Genomic DNA, 26,695 nt, shown 5'->3' on the forward strand with positions numbered 1-26,695 from the left:
GGAGGGAGGCAGTAGAGGGATAGATGGCGGAGGTGAAGAGCGACTTGGGTATTGAAGTGACAGGTTGTTGTCAGAGCAGCGAGACCTTGGAAGATAGATGAAGACAGGGTCAGCAACTCCCCGCTAATGTCACGTCAGATGACTAACTGTAGTCGTGCATGTATAGGTATGTGTGTGTGTGTGCGCGTGCTGTATGTGTTTGTGTGTAAACAGGCAGGGTCAGCAATTTTTTCATCCAAGGCTGACTAACCCTGAATGTGGAGAGTCTGTGTGTCTCGGCATTTGGAAGTGTGTGTGTGCGTGTGTGTGTGTGTGAGTACAAGGTCAGCAACTTCTGCATTACAAGGGCTGACTGACACTGTGTTTGTTTGTGTGTCTGTCTATACGTGTGTGGATTCTTGTGTGTGTGTGTATCTTCCCCCTGCGTTGTGTGTGCACTCATTTGACCTAACACTGCCAGTTCAAGCTGTTTCTCTTCCTTTTTTAGTCCGTTTCCACTCACAACATATTAACTCTGTTCCGAATGAAAAGCCACCTTGTCTCCTCTTCGTGGGAACATATTGCTGTCGTATCTCTGCTGTCGACTGCTTGTTCTCAGCTCGGCTCATGTTTTCTGCCAAATGTTGTATGCTGCATGAAATCTGCAGCCAAGTACAGCTTTACAGCTGGCTGATCACACGTGCAGGAGTCTATAATGACTTGTGTGTAAAGACTCACCCATAAAAGATTCAAGGTCATAATGTCCACTGGGGAATGTAGGGAAGCACTTTTACCCAACTTCTTTTAATGTAGTTTGCTCTAGTCTTTTCCCCCTGCCCAGCTACCGTAATGCAGGTTAGAAAATGCCCTGAGCTAAAAGAAATATCAAAGTTAAAGACTTTCATGAGCAGTAGCAAGTACACTGTGGTACTTTTTTGCCCTGAGCAAGCCTCTCAGGCATCACCCCCTCCGTAGTTGCATACAAGTCTTGGCTTCATCGTTAGGATTGACAGACAGAACCATATTCTTAATACTCACCTTAACCATATGATACCTAAACCTAAACATTTTCTTCGAAGGAAGATCTGCATGCAGGCATTGCTGTGGGCAACAAATAACCGTTCTATCCACTGTATGTTGTATCTTTTTAAATCTGCAAATTATATATAATTAAACTATGAATATGTGGGACATAATGTGAGCATTTGGACGGACAGCGGAGAGGTCGATTACACTGCAAGACTGATTTGGGATGTTTCTGTGGATGTTTTCTATACTTTTTTCTGCCTTGAAAACTTGGAATTTTATAGAAATTAGTCTGTAATAGCCATGACTCCAATTAGCTTCATTGTGCCCTTCCCTGAATGATAAACCCTTCACACTTACCTTGATGATATCAGCCCACCTCATTATTTACTCTGGGCATACGTTCAGTATCACAGTTGATTTCAGGAGTCCTCTTTTCACATGTAAGAGATGGAAGGTCCAACACAATGAAGTGTTACTGACCTTCTAGCCCTGTATGAGCCACTTTATAGTCTGTGCTGCTCGGAAAGATTTCTATCATAAAGTATAATTGAACTCAATCTGTTCCTAAAGTACCGATGAAGATACTATCTGCTCTGTGGTCCAGATAAAAAAAAAGGCCCCTGTTGACTGTTCTGCAGTCCAGATTAAAAACAAGAGGTGATGGATTTTTTTTTATCTGAGCTCTTGAGGAGCTCAGGCTGGCTACTTCAACTTTATTATGGACTTTATTATTGAAACTTTATTACAGATACAGGCCCAACTGTATCTTCATTTACAGCAGTTATATGGACTTGCTTTTATGTAATGACCTTTCGTTATTGCTTTTATTGCTTTTTCATTTGGTTTAACATGTTTTAATCCACCATAAAGCTCTTTGCAACTGTGTTCTATTGAGTTCTCTGAAAAATAAAGAATGATGTTACTCTTAGTTACAGATATAAGATTTTACTGACAGATCAAAGCTTTACTGCTTTCTACATGCTTTAATTAAAGGCACTTGAGATGATATAAAAGCAATATTTCAATAGTTAATACAATTACAACTAACAGAAGTAGTTCACTTGAATGTTCACTACAGTATGGTGAGGTGATTGAAAGGTTATTACCCCTAATATTCAATCTCCACTCTCTTTCTCTGTCTCTGTCTACCTCCAGGTTTTGGACGTTACTTCACACTGAGGTGATCCAGCAGAACCCAGTAGAGTCCAGTGAAGGCCTGTCTGCATAAGCAGAAATGGCTCCAGCAGCCATGCCCTCACCTCCATGCTCCCTCACCTCCCGCCTCTCCCTCTCCTCTTCCCTTCTCTTCTTGCTCTCTTTCTTTTTGCTGCTGTCGTACCCCGGGTCAGTCCATGCAGGCTCCTCTGAGAAAAACTGCTCAGCCAGTGGAGACCCCTGTCAGGAAGGTGGGTCATCCTTATCTGTGAGCACGCTGCAGTTGAATGCATATCAGGAAGGATTATGCGGTATAGAGTTGTGTGCTTAACCCTTTCAGTGACTGCAGCTCGCAGAGAGGGTTAAGTAAGGGAGAAGATTAAGCCTCTAGTTTGGTTGTCTGCACAGCAGACACATAAGCTACTGATATCATGAATCTTTATTAAAGCTAGATCAGCAAAGTTTCAGTTCATCATTGAGACCCAGCAGATTTCAAAAACAAAACATTCAGCCTAATCTGAGAGAAAACACTGTCTCCTCCAGCTCTCAATAGGCTTATTTTCAGTATTTTTTCTCTAAAGTGGCTTATTCAATTAATTATATTCCCTCTTATATAAGAAACCATAATTAAGCATGAAGTTCATGATCAATTGTTATGTCTGTGTTTTGAAGGAGGCAAGAGATGTGTTATAATGTATGGCTTGACTGCATTCATGCATTTGTAATTTTACTTACTGCAGATTTAATAGCCTTTTACAGCCTCCATTATCTAGGTAGTATTATCCATCAAGGACGTATAAAAGAGGTTTGTACAGAGAAAATGAGACTACACTTTATACATAAAAATGATATTCAGCTGGTTGAGACAAGCGGAAGAGACGAAGCATTCCTTCACTTAATCAGTTAAAGCTCTATAGTATATTCTTATGGTGTATCCCATTCTCTTTATCATATCATGTGGTAATATACTTTTGTAGCTACTATATTTCTCATGAGGACTCCTTAGTTTCTAATCTCAGTCAATCAATTACTTTATTTGTCCCTAAGGGGCAATTGGTTGTGCAGCAGTGTAATAAGGGATAAAAACACAAAACACATAACACATGAAGACAATATATACAGTATAAATATAAAAACATCAAAATAAATACAAAATAAATCAGAGTACACAAATGAAAACAATTTAAAACAAACTGCTTCAATATAAGTAAATAAATAATGTAAAATTTTGTGGTGTTTGGGATTTGGGTTCTGAGTTGGTTTGTGTGCTCAAGTCACTTCTTCCTCACAGTGTTTAGTTAAGAGATGGCTGAGGGGTTGAAAGTGTTTTTATATCCGTTAGTTTTTGCTAATGGGACTCTAAAAAGAGAACCAGAAGGATCTGAAACTCTTGATGTAGTAGTAGCGTAAATTCTGAAGTAGCATAGTCTCTTGGCATTTATTGATTACAGCGTACTTTGCCAACTCATTCTGTGCACTCTGTCCAGAGACTCTTCAAGTAACAGGAAAGAAATTTACTTGTTAAAAGCCAGGTGCTAATGCACTAGTTAGAGTTAAACAATGTCAACAGAATATTCATAAAACACCCACATAAGGAACACCGCCACATATGGCAGAGATGTATGTTTCATTACTTCCCTGACAAAAAGGCAACACTGGTGAGTTATTGGCTGAATGTTTCAATTTACTGCCCTAAAACTAGAGCGCATTGATCCATTCCAGTACATTTTAGTGAGACAAATGGGACCATATGGAAAATATCCCACTTATAATCCTTAATCAGCGTGCACTGCCACTGAGCTTTTAAAAAATGTCCACTGTGGCAGACTATACAAGATTAGAGAGAGGGAGATTAGTGAGGTTATTGCACAAAATTGTTCCAACAACATATTGCCTGTGATCCTCTGCTGCAAAACTCAAAGTTGATTATCAATTTCAGGAGTGGTGCTACCTGTGTGGAACCCCCAGAACCCTTCTGTAGGGGACAAAGTGGCACGGGCCATTGTTTACTTCGTAGCACTCATCTATATGTTCCTGGGCATGAGCATTATAGCGGACCGATTCATGTCTTCTATAGAGGTAGGTGACATGTGAATAACCAGACAGTTATTTTACTACTGAGCTACAGCATTACAAGTTTTCATGACTGCATGATGGCATCTTTCCTTTCTTCTCCTTTCGTCTCCTCTCCAGGTCATAACCTCCCAGGAGAAGGAGATCACCATAAAGAGGTCGAACGGTGAGACCACCACGGCCACGGTCAGGATCTGGAACGAAACCGTTTCCAATCTCACTCTAATGGCCTTGGGTTCTAGTGCCCCTGAGATACTGCTGTCTGTTATTGAGGTGGGTATAATATAAGCTAGGTGGTTGCACATTAGATTAACTGATACAGCGAGTATTGGGAACACGGTAATCTGATTTTCACCCCACCTATAGGTTTGCGGCCATGGTTTTGAAGCTGGCTCTCTGGGTCCCAGCACTATTGTGGGCAGCGCTGCCTTCAATATGTTTGTCATCATCGCTGTGTGTGTCTACGTGGTTCCCGACGGAGAGACGCGCAAAATCAAACACCTTAGAGTGTTTTTTGTCACGGCGGCCTGGAGCATCTTTGCCTACATCTGGCTGTACCTGATTCTGAATGTCTTCTCCCCTGGAGAGGTGGAGGTGAGGACAGAAAGAAATGAAAGCTGTTGACATAAGTGGAAATGTGGGAGGAAGAGAAGGTTGAGTAATGAGGTATTAACTTCCTATCTCTCCTGTAGGTGTGGGAGGCGGTGCTGACCTTCCTCTACTTCCCCCTCTGTGTGGTCCAGGCCTGGGTGGCCGATAGGCGCCTCCTCTTCTACAAGTACGTCCGCAAGCGTTACCGTGCTGACAAGAACCGCGGCATCATCATCGAGACAGAAGGAGGTGCAGATGGAGGTTTAGGGGGTATGGACGGAGGTATAGGGGGAGGAGCGCTGGGTCCGGGAGGATTCACCAAAATGGACATGCTGGAGCTGGATGGACAGATGGCATTGAACTGTCACAGCGGGATGGATGGAGGGATGTTGGAGGACAGAGGACCAAAGGACGAGGAGGATGAGGCTAGGAGGGACATGGCGAGGACGCTGAAGGAGCTGAAGCAGAGGCACCCAGATAAAGACATGGAGCAGTTGATTGAGATGGCTAATTACCAGGTTAGCATAATGTATGCATAATGATTGGTGGTGGTGATATGCAACCATCAGACATTGCCCTCTGAACAGACACTTGTAATTCATCATTTCTAGCAAATAATTACAGTTAGCTTTGGTGGAAAAGGCGCTACTCTTTGAGGAAGCTCTCAGAAAGTCAAAGCAGGAAGGAATAGTTCCACATTTTGAGAAATTTTTTGTCAAGAGTAAGTTGAGAAGATTGATACTACTCTTACATTTGTTAATTAAGTATTGAGCTAGAACTGAGAGGTGATTAGCTTAGCTTAGTATAAAGATTGGAAGGAGGTGGTAACAGCTAGCCTAGCGTTGTCCAAAGTTCAAAAATACACCTACCAGCATCTCTAAAGCTCACCAATTAACATGTCTGTGTGAAAACAGAAATGTAATGGTTGTTGGGGAAAGTTGTGGTTTTATGTGGAGTTACATGCTGTAGCTTTTTATTAGCACCCAGCTGCCGTGTGCAGTGAGCTCCTGTTTATTGCTGTTTGCCAAAAAATAGCTAACGTTACAGCAAGTTAACTCCCTCTAAATCCACAAATTGACAGCTTTTCTGTTTGTGTGATATACGTTTCCATTAGTGAATTTTAGAGGTGCTGGTAAGTGAAATTTTAAACTTTGAAGAGAGCCAGGCTAGCTGTTTCCTCCTGCTTCCACCCTTAAGGGACAAACATGAGAGTGGCATTCTTCTAATCTAACTCAACAAAAAAGCAAATAAGCTAATTTCCAAAAATGTTAAACTACTCTTTTAACAAACACATACACTTATGTTTAGTCAACATACAAAAAACCTAGCACATACGGAGGAGGTTGGTGTGATGGAGGGAGCTACAGCACAACAGCAAACTACGGTGGCGTGAGCAGATCACTAGAGCAGTCATTGAGAAGTGTGAGATTACAAAGGCTGCAGTGTGATTGGATGTTACTAGTCAGCTGGTAGCCAACCAGCTGATCAATGAGCCACTGAATTGTGAAGCATGAATGAAGCACTTGACTTGATTTCTGAGCTTTTCAAGGTCTTTTTACATCTAACAACAAAATCAAACAGTAGACAACGCAGCATTATGCATCACATATCATATGTGACTCATCTGAGGGTGACATTGTGTTGGAAATGACGCTTTGACGCATTCAGTTGTGAAGAACAAGGTGTTTTAGGTGATAGCTTCAGGAAGGTGACAGCGCACAGCTATTATCGAGAGAAAAAACTCATGATGTTCCAGAGCAGCTTCTTAGTTGTTTAACAAAGTCATTTGCATTTCTCATTGATAGCCACAAAATAATTAGCTCTGTAAATTTGATTAGACTTAAACTCTCTACTCATCTCTTCTAATGTAGCGATCATTTCTAGAAAATGGACAAGTACACACACACACACACACACCAAATACAAACAAAGTTATGGAGAAGTTAATTATGTTGGTAGAGTATCAAATAGCTTACACATGAACTCTCTCATAAACATAAACACACACACACAGAGTAAAATAGAGTTTTCCAGGACACTCCTCATGTACAGTAATATTATGTGCTGACACACCACTAGTCTGCAGAGAGGAAGGTGCCAGTTGACCTCATTGACAGCACTGTAACATGCAACTCCTCTGCCATCCAGATGATTTTTTGCCCGGTAAGTTATATGAACATTAGATACAGTATATGAGCGGAAACGTTCATTCATTAAAAAAAAAAAAAAACATAACTCAACATCCACTTACTACCTTTATTCTGAGTTCTCAATTGCATCTCGCACAGAAATTTCAGTGCTTTGAGAAAGACTGGCATGCCGTTAAGTGCCCTGAAAAAAGCAAGTAAGTGGACCTTGGGTTAAGATTTTTTGGGAAAATCTAGATTGATGGAAACTTAGTGCTTCGTTCTTTATTTGACTTTTGGTTAATTTGGCATTAGTTTAGTTGAGCTTCGATTGTAAGTGCGCCATCCAGGGATTAATCGACAAGTCGGTTAATCTCATCCCCGTCAACAAAAAGGAGCTGCTATTAGATGGCTGTAATGGACAGACACACAAACACACACACACATACCTCCTCACTATAATATTTACTCACACTTACTCACAGAAATGATATTCATTGAGTCATCGGTCAAGGCAGATGGCCGCCCACCTAGAGCCGGGATCTGCTTGAGGTTTCTTCCTGTTAAAGGGGAGTTTTTCCTTGCCGCTGTCGCCAAGTGCTTACTCATTGGGGAATTGTTGGGTCTCTGTAAATTAAAGAGAACAGTCTAGACCTACTCTATATGAAAAGTGCCCTGAGATGACTTTTGTTGTGATTTGGCACTATATAGGCTAAATAAATAAAATTAAATTGAATTGAATTGAATACTAATCATGAAACACATTGCACATTTTAACCGTAGAAGCTGTCCAAGTCTGTGCTGCTCTCCCTTTTTCTGCTTTCCTCTCTTCCTTACCTTGCCTCCTCTCCAAATTATATCTTGTTGTGATTTTTTTTGTATTAAAGGAGGAAAGGAAAGGAGTTTGACAGGCACCCCAAGGTGCAGTGGGAAAATCCCAGATGTTTGTTTTCAATCCTTCCTCGCCCTGTGGCTACTCCCGCAGCCTGGTTCTGTAATTAAGAACAACAGCTACCCTGTGGATTAAACTTGAATGAGTAGATAAAGGTTAAAGGTGTTATTGCAGTCATCATGAATCACCGAATGGCAATTTAAATAGTTTTGTGAACTTTCATTAATTTAGGCCAACTTTCTCAGCGAAAACGGATCAAGTTTTTAACTAAAAAAACAATCACGGATCGCATCCCTTTTAAAGAGATGCAGAGTTTATGAGGATTCTGGGGTAAAACTGCCATCTCACGTCCCGTAAATTTAAATAAATCGCTGTGTTTCAAGCTCTGAGACCACATTTAATCCAATTATCTTGACATCTACAGTGGCCAATTTGTTAATTTTCAATTTGATGGATCATTAGGATATTAAATTACTATTCACTCGTACATTATTATTGAAATCATTACTTATAGATCAAGAATAAACAGATAAGGTTAATTAGATCTAAAGTTTGCTGCTAAGAGAGCCAGAGAAACTACGGGACAGTCTGGTGCTTCACCAAGAGATTAATACTTAAATGGCGCAGACAATATGAAATAATTTCTTGTCAGTCGGATTTCACTGAAGTGCTCATTTATCTGGTTCATCTTGGCAGCATCTCTGTCAAAAAACAGACAGTTGCAGCTTTTTGAGGCATGAATCAAGCACCAGTGCCACAAACAGCAGTAACTCATTGAATCTGTAGTTGACCTTTGACCCCTACCCTCCGTGTGAAGGTGTAAGAGTTTCTTGAGGGAGATTCATTGCTTAACCTTTAAACTGCAGCTGTCAGTCTAAAAGTGAAAGCTTTTATAAAAATAGGGCTAATGTGGAAAAATGAAGATATAAATTAACATCATAAATATAGTAGATCAGTCTATTAATTGATTGGTTTTGTTGATCAGGTCCTGATGCAGCAGCAGAAGAGCAGAGCATTCTACCGTATCCAAGCAACCAGGATGATGATTGGAGCTGGCAACATCCTCAAGAAGCACGCCGCCGACCAGGCTCGCAAGGTCACACACACACACACACACACACACACACACACACACACACACACACACATTTCCCCTCATTGCCATTTAACCTGATATTCACAGCGAGGGTCCTGACTCTGTGTGTGTGTGTTTTTTCCAGGTGGTGAGCAGCCACGAGACCCAGGCCCAGGAGGACGACCCTTACACTGTCAGGATGGATTTTGAACCCTCTTTGTACCAGTGCTTTGAAAACTGTGGCTCCCTAAAGCTGACAGTTGGTAGACACGGAGGAGACCCCGGAGTTACTGTCAAGGTGTGTGTGGAATTAATGCAACACCCGTCAATTCTTCAGAGGAACAGGAATAAAAGTGTGTTTATGAAAGTGTGTGTGTGTGTGTGTGTGTGTGTTTGTGTGTGTGAGAGGTAGAGATGCCAAGAGACACTCAGGCAGATAAAAGCAGACACCAGAGGAAACAAAAATCTAGTTTTGGACTGAGTTCACTCATATCTTTGGCACTTTTCCTAGTCTTTGTCTGATTCTCACTCATAGCATGTTCTCACCTTGGAAGCTCTGAGATTTCTTGTTTCCCTCTCTGGTTGGATGCTGGTAAAGAGAAGAACAGAAGAGACACGATAGCAAACACTTTCCTCTCCAGATTTTAGATTTCAGCTCAGGTTGTAACTCAAAGAAAACATATCCATTGCAAAGGCTCATTGATTTTGTGCTTAACGGTGGCCTGATACTCTGAATAAGAGATTTTCTTTCAAGTCTTCTGCAGAGTCTGTGTCAGTGGAATGATATCTGATCTGCCGTTACTACAGAGGTTTTGCAAGGCTGCTCCTCCTTTATTGTTCTCTTTGTATACAAATGAAACTCTGATGCAACATCAGTGCTATCTGTAGAAGTATGCTGACAGCACGACCTCAGTCTGCCGTCTGCTTAAGGCTGATTTTGTTAAGTCAAGTGGCGTATTTGGCCCACACAGAGGCTCTCCAGGCTCAGTGTCACAGCAGCGCTTTAGAGACTAAGAAATATTATTTTTTAAGAAATTAATATCTACCACCAGCTGCTGGCACTTGTTGAAACTGTCAAAAGCTCCAAGTACCTATTCACAATCGCACTGCAATCTGAGTTATGTTTAATATGGTTTAAAGCAGCTGTAATCAATATTTTTAGAATTACAGTGGATTAAATGAATAATGTGAAAGGGGTCACTCATAGTAATTAACAAGAGAGAATTATCACCCAACTCTGCAGTTTTCTCAGCTCTACTGAGCTTTTTAGCGTCTTTCAGCTCATCATTTTGGTTATACAGCCCACAACTTTACTGTTTTGGCTGCAGCAGGCAGCTGTTTAGTTAGCAGCTACTGTAGCTGGTAAACGTAAAGGAGCATTTAGCAGCTTAACAACCAGATATTTCTGTCAGGAGTTGGTGGAAACCAAAACCAAAGCTAAAAGAAGAGTTTGTCAGGTGACCAAAACAAGTCAAAATATTGCTCTATATCTTCAGGGGTGTAAATACTCTAAGCAACGGTATTTACACTAACGAGTACGCTATTGAGTTTGCCATATCAGCTTAAAAGGATATATCAGTGTTGGGTTCACAGTTTGTTTCAACTGCCCAAGTAGCCAAAAAATCAGCCATTGCATGTTTAAATAAATCTAGAAAGTACTTCATTTTCTTAAAAGGTTTAGCAGTTTTAGGATGAAGCAGCCAGTCTAAGAAAAAGTACACAGATCTTGACTAGTGTAAAAGAGTGTTTTTTTCATAACAAGAAATGGCCACATACAGGCTTCCTAGGCTTCCTGTGTTCTTTTCATGCAGCTAGCTCACCTGCTATTTTGTAGAATAGTTAACCTAAACCTACGGTGAAACAGTTTCTAAAGAGTTAGTTCCACTCAAGCATTATGATTGAATACCGACTGATAGGCTATCCTTATATAAATAACTTTGACTCAATTTATCATTATTTGACAATCATATATAATATCTCACATTTTTTATCTAAAATCTAACATTTAAAAAGCAGCACACCCTCATATCTGAAACACCTAAAATATTCAACCTTCAGTACAGACCAAGCTTATCCGCCGGTGTAATGGATGCATTCAAAAGTACATTTAGAGCTGTTTCACTTATACATTTCATGAAGAGCTAAAAATAGAGCAGAGCCATGAGAGTAGCTACAACAGCAACACTGAGTCACCGATTCAACTTTGCTGTCAAAAAGCCTGCATAAGTATCCTAAAGTAGGATCTGATTATAAGTGATGTAAGTAAGTTTGTAAGCCTCTGTATAGGATGGAGAGGGTTAATAATAAGGGCATATGCAGAGAGGACAGAGATAAAGGGGAGGATACAGGGAAGGTTTTGTTGCACTAGCTTCAAAGTCTTTATTATCAGACTGTATCTGACCAGAGGGCTTGGTTTAATGAAGCTGTTTTTCTTGTTCTCTCTCACCCTCTGTTCCTAACTCCCCAAATGCTTCTCCTCTCTTCCTTCGCTATCCTCCTCTATGTCTCTCTTCTTCTCTGTTCTCCCTCTCCCTTTGTGTTTATCTGCCCTTTTCATATCTGTTCACTTCTGTTTCATCTTTGACGGCTCTTTCGCTCCCTCCCCCTCGTCTCACCCCACTTCCCATCTCGCTGTGTTCCTATCTCTCCCAGGTGGATTATCGCACAGAGGACGGTACAGCAAACGCAGGTTCAGATTATGAGTTCGCTGAGGGAACTCTGCTGTTTAAGCCAGGAGAGACCCTCAAAGGTAAACGCAACGGTGACAACAATAATTCATGACATATTTTCAAAAAACATGTCGGTGAGACTGAGGCTCAAATAAGAGAGATCATCTGCAGCACCAGAGGCAGATTTCATCCCACTGGCTTCTACTAAAATATGATTTCTGCATAACTATCTTGTACCAAAAATAACATCCTGAAGTGACATACTATTGTTTTAACAGAGATCACAGTCGGGGTGATAGATGATGACATCTTTGAGGAGGATGAGTATTTCTACGTTCACCTCAGTAACCCTCGAGTGGTTGGTTACCCTGAGATTGGCACTGCCCCTCTGGATGCCACTGCCACCCCCAAAGCCGTGTTGGGTGACAACCACACAGCCACAGTGACCATTTACGATGACGATCACGCAGGTAAGAGTGACGCAGGAGTTGTGTATCTTTACTGTTTATAACTTAGAATACATTTGGTCTTTACATTTTGTAGTTATAAACTGAATTTTAATTCCCCTCCCCTTTGTTTAAAGAAATATTCATTAAAATGATATTGCAAATACTGTGCATTGTGCAAGATAAAACTGTTTTTGGAACACATTATTCTAGGATGGCTACCCCCACTGCTTGCCTCGAAGTCATATCACTTAGATATCTTAAATTAGCTCCTTCTGTTGTGTCTTGTTAAGTTTAGTTAATGAAGCACATTTTAAACACATTTTACATTTTAAATTTGCTGAATCAATTGTAAAAGTGTTGATTTTGGATTTTATTTACCAATTTTTACACTGCTTTGTTGCCACATCTGTAGTCCTTTTCCCCAAGTGGAAGATGTTGAATATGTCTGAGTCAGAATTAAAACTACTATAGGAGGCTATGTTTGGACACACCTTCCCATTCACTTGAATGAGAAAGTGTGTCCAAACTTTAGCCTGGTACTGTACAGTTCTTCTGTCTTGACAGCTCATAATTATGGTGTGACTGATACACAAATACGTGAATGCAGCATATACTTTAAGCCTTTGAGAGGGCGTTTCCCACGACATTGGTTGACAGACATTGTCTGTCCTTTTACAACATTTGTACCCATCGTGCTGATAGGTTTGTGTTCCAATCGGAAGCTAGCAAGTTGGGTTAACTTGCTTGTACTTATCCCAGCTAACTTAAGCACACATTCTCACTCAACTTAACTTTTCGTTCATGTTATCAAAAACATGCTGAGTCATCGGCAGCTCCTGCACACTCAGTGTTGTGTTTAATATACAAAGGACTGTGTCTAGTCTCTCTTTCATGGATCCAGTTGTGGTGATAGCAAATGACCAGACTGTCAAAACTCACAGCAACAAGTAGTCCTGTAACTTCAGCACTTTGTACATTACACCATAATTTGAATTATGACATAAAGTAGCATACAAAGTCACAGAGTAACGTATGGGGACTGCTCAAATCACTGATAGCACTATAAGCAACGACCACACACCCCAGCGGTATAGCTGCCTGTGTGGCTGTTGGAACTGAAATGATATTAGGAAACTATTTTCAGTGCCACACAGATATTTTGCCAGATTACCAGTACCAACATTGTGAGTGGTACCCAAAATTCACACCCTCTAGAAAACACAAATATAGTGAGCTCTGTCATTGTCATAGAAACATAAATCAAAGTTATACTTTCTCTTTCTGGCCATTATAATTTAGACCAAAATGTACACAAGTCAAGAATTTCTCTGGAAAAATGAATCTTAATTTAAGATTGTCTTTAATCTTTTGGGCAAAGTGGGGCATGCTTAACAGACAATGTGACAAATGCACAAGTTAGATGTTGAGAACTGGTTCTGTAATAATTTAAAATAATTTTAATAGATTGTGTGCACCTCAGCAGCAGGTTTTTTTGCTGTAGCTTAGTGTTGATTTCAGATAGATTAATTGCTTTGCTTCAGCATGTAGTCCCACATTATCCACAAAAAGGTATCATAAGAACGTTATTAAAAGTTCCAGTCCCCTCAGTGTCGCCACTTTTTCAGTTACAGGACTTTGATGAACACCGAGAGAGAATGAAAGTGTGGGAGGATGAGTGAAGAGTGGGTGTTTACCTAATAGCATATTATCTTTTATCTGGAGAGAGTGGGTGGTGATCTATTATCCTCTCACTATAAACAGTATACCGTACACGTTGGAGAGCAAGCTAGTGAGTGAGTGAGAGCGTGGGCATTTATCAACACTTCTTCTTCTTTTTTTCTTTCTTCCTTTCTTCCTCCTCAGGTATCTTTACCTTTGAGAGCGCCAGTCAGAGAGTGAGTGAGAGCGTTGGTGTGATGGAGGTGAAGGTGCTCCGGACATCAGGGGCTCGAGGCCTGGTAGCCGTCCCTTACCGAACCCTGGATGGCACCGCTAAAGGAGGGGAGGACTACGAACTGGCCGCTGGCAAGCTGGAGTTTCAAAATGACGAGACTATGTGAGTACAAAGACATCGTCAGTAACTGTTTATGCAATCTTTGAAACGAAACATCGGAGAATCTCCAAAGCTGCCTTTGAACAACATCTCGGAAAACCCCGGTATACTCCTTAATTTCCCCTAAACGATGGTTTTTGTTGCACTTAAAGGTGACTGACATATTTTTGGATTACCAGTGACACATTCTTCTTTCTAGTTTCCTTTCTGTGTGATTGACTCCCATTCAGAAATCACTGTGTGGGTTAATTGAGCATTTAACATGCATTCACAGTATAAATAGCTCTATTAGTGAGATAACAGTGTAATAATGCCACTCTTCAAGGTAGGCTACTCTGCATTAAAATGCTTACACACATGTGTCCACATTCACACACACACACACACACACACTTGCAAAATTGCTCCTGCGTCCTTGGGCACATGCATTTTTAATATGCTGATGTTAGCAGTGTTAAATTGACCAATACATAAAGCAGTTGGGAATGCAGTTTCCTCAGCGCCTCCTGGTGCCTATAAAGCAGGTACTCTGTTTGTGTGTCTGTTTCAGTTTCAGATGTTAGGAGCAAAGTTTAGACCAGTTCCCATTCCTTTAGGGTGCTGTTTGATTGGCAAGGTGAGAGGTGAGAAACGGGTTAAGGTTGAACAGTAATTTGTATGTCTACCTAGAGACTAGATTTTACAAATGGGCAAGAGGCTTGCCAGCTGATACCAGCCAGCCTCTAGGTAGGAGTGTCACCACAAGGGCAGTGTGTGTTTGCATGTGTGCGTGAGTATCCTCTCAAGCATAATTAGGCCTATGTATGCGTAATTGTGTACTATCATTGACGCAAGCACTACTTTTAATGCCGGTTAGTGAACAGTGAGGTCAGGAGGGGATGAGAGAGGAGTGAGGGGGGGCTATAGAGGGAGAGAGAGATACACTGTAGAGATTGCACCAGATCAGAGGTTGGTACGGTTGGTGTGTTTGCTACTGTACAACAGGATTATAGAGGTAAGTATGAACAGGATATTTTACACATTAAAGGTTGGGACTATGTGGGTTAAGAGTTAACAGTAAGAAACGGTGAGCATCTTCCTCTGCTAGACTAGCGGTGCGGGCCTTGTATTTATGAAGAATCTGAGAATCACAATGAAAGGACTTTTGATTGGGGCACATACACCTACATTCAGCAAGCAGGACTCATGTAATCATGTAATGACTGAAATCATTTCTTTTTTTTAGCAGTTACACAATAGATTCAACACATTTAAAAGGCTTTTAAAACAGATATAATATGACGAAACGCAGGCAGAGATTACATTTTTTTGCCAAAACCTATAAAAGTACTAAAATGACCTGTCCGTATATTACTGCTCATCTGTTTTCTTTTAAGCAGCTTACTTCAGTGGACAATATCTTGGGCTTAACTATCTTAGCCTTTTATTTTACTGTAAAATAAGAAGACTCAGTCAAATGGGATTGTGTCTCTGCTGCAGTAATAGTGCCCTGGCACTATTGTTGATCTGCTGTCACTCAGCTGTATAAGTGTCTCTTAGACTGTTTTCAAACCTGTATTTGTTTGCTGTGGTCCGAATCAGTGGATGAGTTTCTAAACTTTACGTGTTTCCCGTTGATTCAGTTTCTTTTCACAAATCCAAGCAAACCAAAATGTATCAACAAAAGTGAGAATGTTCACTCTGCTCATTGGTTAGCTGTGTCCACCACTAACAAACCGCTCCAGAACTCACTTGGGACCAGACCAAGACCACTTCCTCACAGGGTGTCGATACGGTTGTACTGCACCATCGAACCAGAGTCCGATTCAACTGGACTAAACAACACAGGTTTGAAAATACCCTTACTCTCTTTGACTTTTTGAAAAGATGGACAAACCGGAATAAAAACGAGTTAAAATGTGAAACATGAAAGTTTAGTCTCAGTTTGACTAAACAGTTCCAGTAATCACAAAAGTACAGCTGTAGTTTTGTCAAACTACTATTTCCAAAGTCAAGAATGAAATATTATTCTACAAATTTTAAATGAAGTCCTAAAGAAAGTCCTAAAAGTGCTATAAATGAAACCATAACAAGTACTAAAGCAGATGTGTAAACTGCACTGCAAACAGATCTGTCTTCATGACAACTGAGCAAACTCCATCTGCTGATGAAGACTATATGATACATTTGAGACTCTAGCTAGTAAGTGGACCTTCAGTTAAGATTCTTTCGTCAAACAGAGAAACAAATTGCACAAACAAGATGAGGAAAACATTAAAAATCTTTAGATATTTTCTCCAAACAGGGAATTTCCAGATCTTCTAACATAGGCCCTCATGAGCTCTCCCGCTGGCTCACTTTGCCTTCTGATTTTCCGTCTGGGTTGTCCATCTTTTAAAAAAAAAAAGCCAGGCAGTAAGATGAAGAAAGATCAACGAAATCGAACGGTCGGGATCAAACACTGAAGAAAACTGAGAGGCTTTAAAGCAGTTGCCTTGGAAAAGCTGGATGAGAGGAGCGACAGCGGAGGAAAGGGAGGCGATGGATCGATAATCCAATGTTTCCATGTAAAGGAGTGTGAGGAGAGGGAGAGCGGGATGTGGAGGAGAGGAGCCCCTCTGGTATATTGATCTAGTCGTCCTGTTGTTTTTCTCTCCCCCCCCCCCCCCCCCACTCTCTCTTTTCTTCACCTCCTTCTTTATCCCTCACACTTAATCTCTCCTGTGCTGTCTTCTCTGTCTCGTCTGAGTTTATACCTTGTTTTGTTTTGTCTGTTTCTCTCTGTAGTATTTCCTTTTATACTTTTTATATGCGATACGGTCCTCATCCAGGCATATTGTACATATCCTCTCAATCCATCCATCCATCCATCCATCCATCCATCCATCCATCTATCCACTGCTGCTTCATGAGAAGTCCAATCAAGTCTCCACTTTGGGCTTAAGGTGGCTTAAAACCTCCCTCATTATCAATATCCCATGAGCTCTTTCTCTCTATTTATTTATCCCACTCTTCTTCTTCTTTTCATGTCTTTTCTAGCTGCTGCAGCTCCCTGTGTGTTTTCTCTCCTCTCTTGTCAAAAAATCCCCCCTTCCCCCACACTAATGTAAACCTCCTTTCATCCACCGTGCTCATTTGTGCCTTTCCTCCCTCGATATCCCCCTTTTTTCCCCTCTTTTCTGTCGTAGCCGCATTAAATTTCAGCCTTCATTGACCTTGGATTTGCTCTATATGCCCATTTCTTGCTTTCTTTCTTGTTCTTCTCTGTCATCTCTCCCCTTGTTTCTCCCATCCCCCCATATTTCTGTCTTGTATATTTTTAGATTTTCTTCCACGCAGCATGAGTTTTGTCATCCGCCTCCTGCATCCTCCCTCGATCCCTCCCTTCTTCACCTTCTCCTCTACCCTCACCTCTCTGTCATCTCACGTCTCTCCTCCCTCCCTTATCGCCCTCCACTCTTCTTCATTAGCATCTTCCTCCTTTTCTGGCTTTCACCTTTACTTATTTACACTTTTCATCCCCCTTTTGTCTCCCCTTTCTTTTTACCTGACACCCCTCATCCCATCATGTTGTCTGTTCCTCACCCCGCACCTCTCTTTCTCTCCTCCTCTGACTTCTCTTTCCTCTCCATCCATCCATCTTCATCTAACCCTTTACTCAGAATAAGGAACTTACTGCCAAGGCAATTTAGCTGGATCACAACCCAGACATAATTCACCGTCCACACTCTCCCTCTATTCTGCCTTGTCCCTCCCACAGTTATGTCTTCCTTCACTCATGCATAATAGTTTTGTTTACTCCGCTCTGCCTCCTCCCCCCCGTTCCTTTTGTCTATTTCCTGCATTTTTAGCAACCCTTTATTAATCTGTCACTTTTCTTGTTTATTCTGTCTATTTGACTGAGCTCTCTCAAAAGTTTTGGGGAAACAAGTAAAGCGGTAAAAGTAGGAGGACGGACTGAGAGAAAGGCAGGGAGGATGACGGCGGTAGTGAAATATCTTGCAGAAAATCTAAAAGGCACTGGAGCTGAACGCGGGAAAGGTGGGGAGACAAAGAGGAAGATAGAAGAAAAGGGTGTGAGGAAGGGAGAGAAGGAGAAGAAAGCTTCAGCTCAAGTTAAATACAGTGATGTACCCTGTAGGAAATCCACTTTCCCCTTTTTAACCTTCGTTAGAGATCAAAGGTCAGGTTTCAGGTCAGTTTTCCCTGGAGCGAATTCATTCAGCATCTTCCTATTTGACACTTCAGTAAGGTGGATCGTTTTAAAGGGGCACTCCATCAATTTTATGCATACATGTCAGTTTGCTGGTAATAAAGAGTGATACTCAGCCTGTGAAAACAGATGTGTTTTTTTTCTCCTGTGGCTCTAGAGGTGCTTTCTCGAGTCTGAGAAAATGACCCTGATGATGTCATAATGATATCATCAGGGTAATCTCACTTTGGGCTTGAAGGCTACAAATTTACAGAATAAACTGATGGTGTGCAGTTTGGAAGACTTGTTATCAGACAGATGCTATGAAGTTGCATTATGGGAAGTGTAGGATCCATTGTTTTGGACTACAATTCAGAATATCGGAATATGCCTTTGCTGCTTTGATCGTAGCCATTCATTTTATTTATCTGTCTTGTGTACATCCCCCAACGTTATGGAAGTGCAATACTAAATTATTAGAGTACCACTTCAAATTGTAAACTCCCAATTTCAGGCAGTGTGCTCACCAGGAGTCCATCCTGCCATTCACATAAGAGGGAAAACAGTGCAGCACCACAAAAATTGCTTGAGGCATGAATACTAGTGGAATGATAAGTGTGTTTTGATATGCAGTCCTTAACTACACATTCATACAAAGGAAGGAGGGGAAGGAAATAGAAAGCAATGTGGAGTTGAAGAGTGAAGGATGGAATGAGAAGAAGGGAGAAGAAGATTTCTGTGTTTCATGATTTGATGACTAACTGAGGACAGAGGTGATGAAGAAAGGGAGTGAAAGAAAGAAAAATGTGCTTGTGTCAGTGTGTTATTATCAGTGCGCTCTTCTTTCGCTTGTGGAATTCATTCAGTATCAGTCTATGGGGAGTCACATACAGTATAGATATACAGTGCATATCTGTGATATCTGTGAATCGATATTATCATAACTATTCATGCATATGATAACTGAATCTGCATTATTCACTGTGTTGAATATGCTGCAGGAACGAGTGAATTCACTCTGTTCAGCCAATTAATTCTTCTTTTATATCCCTCTCCTGTTTGCCAACAGAGCTGATGAGTCTCTCTTGGTTTTCTCTCTCAATCTATCTGTTTTCTCTCTCTTGTTGTTTTTGTTAATCAGAGGACATGTGTATGCAGAAGTCAAACTCAAAGTGAACTGTGTGTGTGTGTGCGTGTGTGTGTTAGACAGAGAAGGAGAGACTCAGCAGGGTCAGTTTATTCTTAGCCTTCCTCTGACCTGCAACAGAGTCACAGCCAAGACACAGACGACTCCCCGTGTGTGTGTGTGTGGTCCTCTCCCCTGGCTGCTCATTATAAATTTCAAACAGGTGTCGCCACCAAACTGTGCCAACATCTGTTCAATTACTGCATCGCCCTATGTATGTGTATTTATGTGTGTGCGTGTGAATGCGCTCACATTACGTAGCAAACCACCTCCAGCATTTTTTGGTAGATGAAAGTTTCTTGGGGAATTATTGCCATGAGTACTGAAACATTTCAATATGTCATTGTACACATATAGCTGTACCTAACCTTTTTCTGTGTTCCTAAAAGTTGCACTAATGGATTCATTTTTTATACTTTCACACAACAAGCTTTGCTGCCTTTCTCCTCTAGCACGACACGTAATGCAGCTTACAATAATAACGTTAGCGGATTTACAATCTAAAGTCTCAGTCATTTTTGAAACATTTTTGAAACCTTTATTTTTTAAAGAGGTAGACAAAAACTGGCTTCTCATTTCTGGCCAGCACCCATCAATTTTGACGGCTAAAATGACTGTCACTGGCAGATTTTGTGAGCTATAGACAGCTAGCTAATTAAGCTAACATTAGCTATAAGAATGTGTGTAAACCACAGTCTCCAGCTGACTTTTTAATGTTTCTAACTGACTAATTTTAAAACGAGAACTCTGTAAAAGGGATCTCAAATACACACGTGATATCATCGTAACATAACATCATAATATCATGCTAAAAGACTGAAGCTAAGGCTAACAGGTCCCAGGCAGAAAGTCAGTATCCTCACCAGTTAAGAGAGTAGTGTAACTAATTATTCCTATAATAACGATAAGGAAAAATGTAAAATCTGATGATCTCATTGTAATATAAACCTGTGTTTCTGTATTTCAACAGAATGTTTTCACTTTTGACGTTACAAGAGAAAACACTTTTAGGATGAGGACTAACTTGTTTGTTTTGCAAATCTAACATTAGCTGGTGTTGTTGAAGTGTAGCCAGACTTCCCAAATTTAACAAGACAAAGCTGCTTAACGTTCCCGTCAACTCAAATAGCTTCCAGTTTTTTTCTTTTCAACATAACTTGGAACCCCACAAACAAATGTAGTATCAAAAAACCAGCATTCTCTAAACTCTTTAAATCAGAGTATTGCTCTTACGGCCCTGTGTAAACTGCTATCAACATATGGAGAAATTCAAAGCTTTAACAACCTTTCAGTCATTACATGAAGGAGAAAGAATCTGTTTTTTTCTTCTATTAGGACTTAAACATCATAAAAGTGCACTAGCTAAAATTACCATTGCACAATATTGAGTTTATCTTGTGTAATCGAGGCATCCTGCCATGTTTTGTTATGTGTGAATGAAGCACAAACACAAGTTCTTAGTGTTTTTGACAAAGCTGTCAGAAGAGCTGTGATCATATTTTGCTGCTGGTGAAGAAGTCAGCTTGTAAGTTTTAAGCAGCACATTCTCCCTTTGGCAAGATGTTTCTTGGAATTAAGAGAGAGGCGGAGGAACTACAAGGAAAGCGAGAGTGCATGTTTGCGGATGCTCGTGTGGGTGTGGGTGGGTGTTTGCGCGTGTCACAGTGCTTGTAAAGTGTTTGATATTTGCAACCTGTTTCTCCGTCTGTCACCAAAGTAGGGTGACTAACCCAAAGCTGTTCCCAAAATAAAACATCCTTTGAACTCCAAATCCCCGAGAGCCGCTTGTTGTATGTGTGCGTACCGTGCGTGTGTCTGTCTGTGTACGCACATACAGATGCATTCATGTTTGTGTGAGTGTTTAAGCTTGCTTGCTGCTGCAGGTGCGTGTGTGTGTGTGTGTGTGTGTGTGTGGACAACCGCTCGCTGCACTTCCTCACAGTCATGTTTGTTGCTCATCTAGCGAGTGTCACAACATCTCCTCTTCCCCTCACACACACACATACGCGCACACACTCCTAAACGTCTTTAGCATTCTAGCATTCTCCAAATAATCAGCATGTCTGCCCTTCCTGCTTATCAGTATATTGCTTAATAAACAGCTTATCATTTCAATATATTTGGACAAAACTGGTTTCAGACAGCAGCTTTTTTTATTCTTCAGTGTTGTTGAAAGTCCAAGCGTGTGTTGTTTAGTGGTTGTGATTGTGCAAACACCAGAGTTAAACAGCCTAAGTGCTTTGCATCTTGGGTGATGGTACACTCACCCCATCATACAGTACAAACACACAAATTCGACGCTAGACATGTTATTATTGGGATATTAGCATATTTTGAATCTCGCTGATATTGTCAAGTGGTAGTTTGATATTTCACAAGCAAAGCATGCACTCTGGTTGGTTAGTATGCATGCTGCTTCCTGCTGGGTATATTTATATGCCAGAGTTGGTATTAGAAAATATCCACCCTAAAACCCTTTAATGTGGTTAAAAACAGCCTCTGGTAATACAGTCTATATTGCATTTCTGAGGCCATGTTGTTGTGTCTGCCAGTGTATTTTTGTTTCTAAAGGTAACTGGACAAACATGATATTTTCAAAATGAGACAATGCAACTTTGTTTTAACAATTGAAGCTGCAAACTGACTCGGTAATGTCAGTGAATATCTAGTTTCAGTTTGGCTTAAGTTAGCTAATGTTAGCCCCCAAGCTGCAGATTGGCAGTGAGTATGTCAGGTTGAGTATACAGGTTTGTAGCAAGCAGTAACTACCACGTCTTGAGGTTGTTGGAAGTACTTTAAAGTACAATGCTTGGCTCCAGTTGATTCCCATTCAAAAAGCGTTAGCTTCTTGCTAGAAATACAAAGTTTCATTTGTTTCAACAAGTCATTGTGGTCTCAGTCGCTAAATTCAGGCCCTCAATAGGCTGATGGTCATTTTGGAAATTATAGTTGAACTATTGTTATAATATTTTGATACAATTACTTTATTACTTATTACTTGTTACTTGATTACGATTCCTGCCCTGATAGCACAATTTAGCTAAACTTGCTAATGTTAGCCTTGGTGTTCCCAGGAAGCTAGCGTTAGCTTCGGGCATGAAAAGTAACACCCTGCGCTCCTTCTTTGGAAGGTCCTCGCTCCAAACAGGAAAGATGCTGCTGACTATAAGCAGTAAGTCTGGGCTTTAAACCAGCTCCAATGTAAACCAATTAGTGACGTCACACTTTGGTACGTCATCTTTATATACAGTCTACAATTTGTTGTATTGAAAGATCTCAGCGGCACATAAAGCCACGATATCCAAGGGGAAAACATGTCAGTCAGTCACCAGTGGAACTGCTTAACAAGCTAAACTTTGTCACACAGTGCTGAGAGTGAGTTTAAGGTTGCTTCCATTTTGATTGCTTGCAGTCAATTTGGTAACATATAAAAGCAGAGTCGTCAGGAGAAGGCCAGAGCTGGCATCGAAGTAGTGCAGTGTAGACCACCCTCACCAAACTCGAAAAAAAGTCTCCTTAGAAAAGATCAATTGCTTTTTTGCCTGCATGACTTCCCCATTCATAAGATGAAAAATGTGCCATTTCTTCTTTCATAAGTCTCACTTTAAACTAGCTTAGATGTCATTTACACCTTTTTTCCAACCACAAGGAGAAAGTCTGTGTTAAAACTTACTGAGCAGCAGGATTTAACAGCCTGCCAGTATAGAAGGTACCGTACAAATTAAGACTCCTTGAGCTTTGCATAACATTAGACAGTCAGAAGGCACATTGTACCTTTCAGGACAGGTTTCAATCCTGCATCCTCTGATGTATCCCACACTCCCTACATCCTTTCAGGTTCAAATAACAACCTGCTAATGGGCAGATAAACACTTTCAACCCCCTTTACACCCCCACATCCCCTCACCCCCTTCTCTATTGGATTCCTCCGTCTCTATAACGATGACAGGGTTGTCTTTTTTCCCTGTTTGTTGCCTTAGCAACTTTTGATCCTACCCATTGTAAGCACAACAAAGGGGAGACGACAGAAACAGACAGAAACATAGAAAGAAAGAAAAAGATTAAAGGGAGAAATTATGGGAGTAGAAGCAGGAGCTTTGTTGTTTTTTTGATCTCTCGTTTTCTTCTAAGGATTTGTTTTTCTGCTGTCGTGTTTGAAAGTTTCAACACTATGAACGTTACATTACACTCCCCGTCTCCCGCTGTTTCTCTGTGCTACATGTTATTTCTCTCCTCCCGTTTTTCATTTTCTATCCGCTACCATCTATTGATTCCATCTTCTATTCCCTCTCTCTAGCGTCTATTGTCAGATGTGAAAATGCCGTCATTCTCTGCGACCGCGAGCGAGCGTGCGCGCGTTCATTTGCGAGAGAGACACGTCCATTGTTTGTTCTTTAATTAGTAAAGGGAAACATTCATTGGCCAAATGGATTACGAAGATTAAACAGCAAATCACATTCTGGCGCAGTCATGGTCTGCATGACGGAGAGAAAGACGGAGGACAGAAAGAGATTAAAAAAAAAAAAAAAGTGAGGGGTTGAATGACAGAGTAAAAATAAAGATGCATTAGAGAGAAGAAGAAAAAATAGATTCTTTCGCTGTCTTTTTTCGTTTTCCTCTCTGCCTCCTTTTGTTCCTCCTCCCTCTCCATCCTTCTCTATTTTCTCTCCGTCTTTCTCTTCATCTCCTCTAATGTCACAGCAGTCAAACTTAAGTAGCTTAAGTCAACATCCTCAACAACTTTAGAAGCTTTCTGTGTGTGTGTGTGTGTGTGTGTGTGTGTTTGCACGTCCGTTCCCTTCATGTGTGTGAGCCTGTGAGTATCATGTTTCAGCCGTGTATTGAAATCGATGTGGCACCCACCGTCTGTTGTTTGCCTATTGACATTTTCTCCATACTACAGTAATTCGACTGGCAAGGCCTCACACACACACATACAAACACAAACACACACAACTGCAGAGCACTTCTGGCTTCCTCTAAACACAATTTTAACCCATTTTTAATCCCTGCCTCTGGCTCCTCTCTCTCTGTCTCAGTGTCTTTGTCTTCTCAGTGCTTCTGTTTAACTGTAGGAAAGTCTATTGATTTGTGGGTCTTGATGAAACCCACAAGCTGACAGGTGAAGTTGAAGTCGCAGTTAAGTGTTTTACAGCAGTGGTTTCGACAGGTATCGGAAGGTGGAACGCTAAAACGCAAAACAGCTTTCAGTTGAAGCGACTTTGAAATGCTAACGCTGCTGCTTCTCTCTGTGTCTGGCTGTCTGCCTTTTTTTTTAACTCTCCCTGTCTGCTCTTTATCCTCATGCCTCTATGTCTTTGTTATACAATTCCACCATTTAGCATCCCTGTCATTCCCTGTTTCTGTTCTCTTTCAGTCTCTCTCTCTCCCTGTCTCTTTTTTGAACTTCTTAGCCCTGCGTCTTCCCCTGTGGTTGTTTTTTTAGCCTTTGCAGTCCCAGCAATTTTCTCTGCCAAGCATACACACAGTCACACAAACACACCCTTTGGTCAGGATCCTGCGCTCACCCGCGCACAAACACACACAGCACAAGCACAAGCACAAGCGCACACTGACTCTTGCCAGCGCATCCCTGTGATCAAACCCTCCTTGGACTTCACACACCCTGTAATCACGACTCAGAGACCTACCGTGAGCTGCAACGGGCTGCCGGTCCCCAGCCCTCCCATGCCCATGATTAGAGCCTCAACAGGGAACAGAGACACCCGCTTTACCCCCCCCTACCCCCCACCTCCCCCTCCACCCCTTCACTCCCAGCTCCACATCTGCCCCGGGCCTCCCTATTCCACTGGAGGACCAGCAGCCACCACCCTGCCACGCCAAGACCACATTAAAGGCCTCAGAGCTCAGTTCACTGACCGTGGAGGCCGGGGTAGAACCTCCAAGGCGAGTCAACTGGGCGTCCATCTTTTCATTTATGTAACAAGTTTTCTCAGAGTTTTAAACACTTTTTCAGCGATCTGCATGTGCGTAGCCTCTTTTTCACACCACTGCCTTTGGTTTTGAAGAAACAACATTCCCATAAACCAAGTGCTCGTTGTTTTGTGTGTTTGTTTCTTTTTTTTTCTGTCACGAAGAGGGTAAACTTGTGAGAAATGTCTTTCTTTATATTTTTTTTTTTTTTACAGTAAATCAGTTCTTCAGTCCTTCCACCATCTGCCATTGAACAAGACTCAGAAAAGTTTATTTGCTTTGAAAGAACAGTAGTGCCTCAAAGCAATGCAACAGACGTCCCAATGTATTAGTAGACACTGCAGTGCAGAGGCTGAAGAGATACTTGCATATGGAAGCAAAGAAAGGCTGCAGTAATTGAAACCCTATGAGCACCTGAATACCTCATTTTGGAACTTAATCACGACTCAATACTTGCAGTAAAGTTTAAATTTCAAAAAACTCTTTTTTCCTCAGTTAATTCTAGACTTAAACTCTTTTTTTCACACTTTTGATAAATTTTGGCAAGGGAAGTCTGTCTGCTGTGTCTTCTCCCTTTTTGCTTTGATCATTATTACTGACATACTGCATGCGTGACCTCATATCACCCAACAGTTTACCCTCTGATTGGTCAGAGGGCATTGTTAAATTCAATCAGAGCAGTGACCTCTGTTTTTGCATGATTGGATACTGCTCTGATGGCAGTATCAAACTAATGAAGAGAAGAGAAATGATGATGAGGCCTCAGACTGTCCGGTGCTGTCCCGTGGCAAGGATTACCAAACTCTAGTCCAGTACACAAGAAGAAACGCTGGTTAGATTTTACGGCAAAGATGAGAAATAATCTGATTGTAAAAAGTGGTGAATGCAGCAATCAGGAGTGGTCAGACGATAAGGTGCTTTAATGAGGAATTTAATATGAAGAGAAAGGGGGTTGGACTTTGAACAAAGTAATTTCCTACATTTTGTCTTGAAAAACAGGCTAATGCTGGTTGTAGGTTATGATAACAGTGTTCAATATTTTTGTGAAAAAATATATTTCTACTATATTTTTTAGAAGATTCTGATAATATACCAATCAAAAAATGGATCAACCACACCCACACACGTTTTTTTTATGTTATAAAAACACTATATGTATTACACGAGTCGTATTGGAACATGAATATCGTCCTTGTTTCTTTATTTAATAATTCAGTATTTTTTCAAATATATTTTATGAACCTCAGTCTTCATTTTCTGTGAAGCACTTCAGGCAGCTCTCGCTTTTGGTCATGAAACAGAGATGAGTATCA

General features: G+C 41.0%; 1 protein-coding gene across 3 annotated transcripts in view; it reads left to right on the forward strand.

The window, feature by feature from the left end:
- Positions 1–26,695, forward strand: part of slc8a4b (solute carrier family 8 member 4b) — a 101,735-nt gene that overhangs the window by 43,532 nt on the left and 31,508 nt on the right. For all 3 annotated transcript variants that reach the window (XM_067579555.1, XM_067579557.1, XM_067579556.1), the window contains exons 2-11: positions 2,164–2,414; positions 4,103–4,242; positions 4,357–4,509; positions 4,603–4,830; positions 4,929–5,345; positions 8,831–8,941; positions 9,066–9,218; positions 11,573–11,669; positions 11,868–12,059; positions 13,902–14,094. In XM_067579555.1, the coding sequence (XP_067435656.1) occupies positions 2,243–2,414; positions 4,103–4,242; positions 4,357–4,509; positions 4,603–4,830; positions 4,929–5,345; positions 8,831–8,941; positions 9,066–9,218; positions 11,573–11,669; positions 11,868–12,059; positions 13,902–14,094 (1,856 nt within the window). In that variant the 5' untranslated portion in view covers positions 2,164–2,242. The remainder of the gene's footprint in view (positions 1–2,163; positions 2,415–4,102; positions 4,243–4,356; positions 4,510–4,602; positions 4,831–4,928; positions 5,346–8,830; positions 8,942–9,065; positions 9,219–11,572; positions 11,670–11,867; positions 12,060–13,901; positions 14,095–26,695) is intronic.

The sequence above is a fragment of the Thunnus thynnus genome, chromosome 22, assembly GCF_963924715.1.
Source record: "Thunnus thynnus chromosome 22, fThuThy2.1, whole genome shotgun sequence".
Taxonomy (NCBI): Eukaryota; Metazoa; Chordata; class Actinopteri; order Scombriformes; family Scombridae; genus Thunnus; species Thunnus thynnus.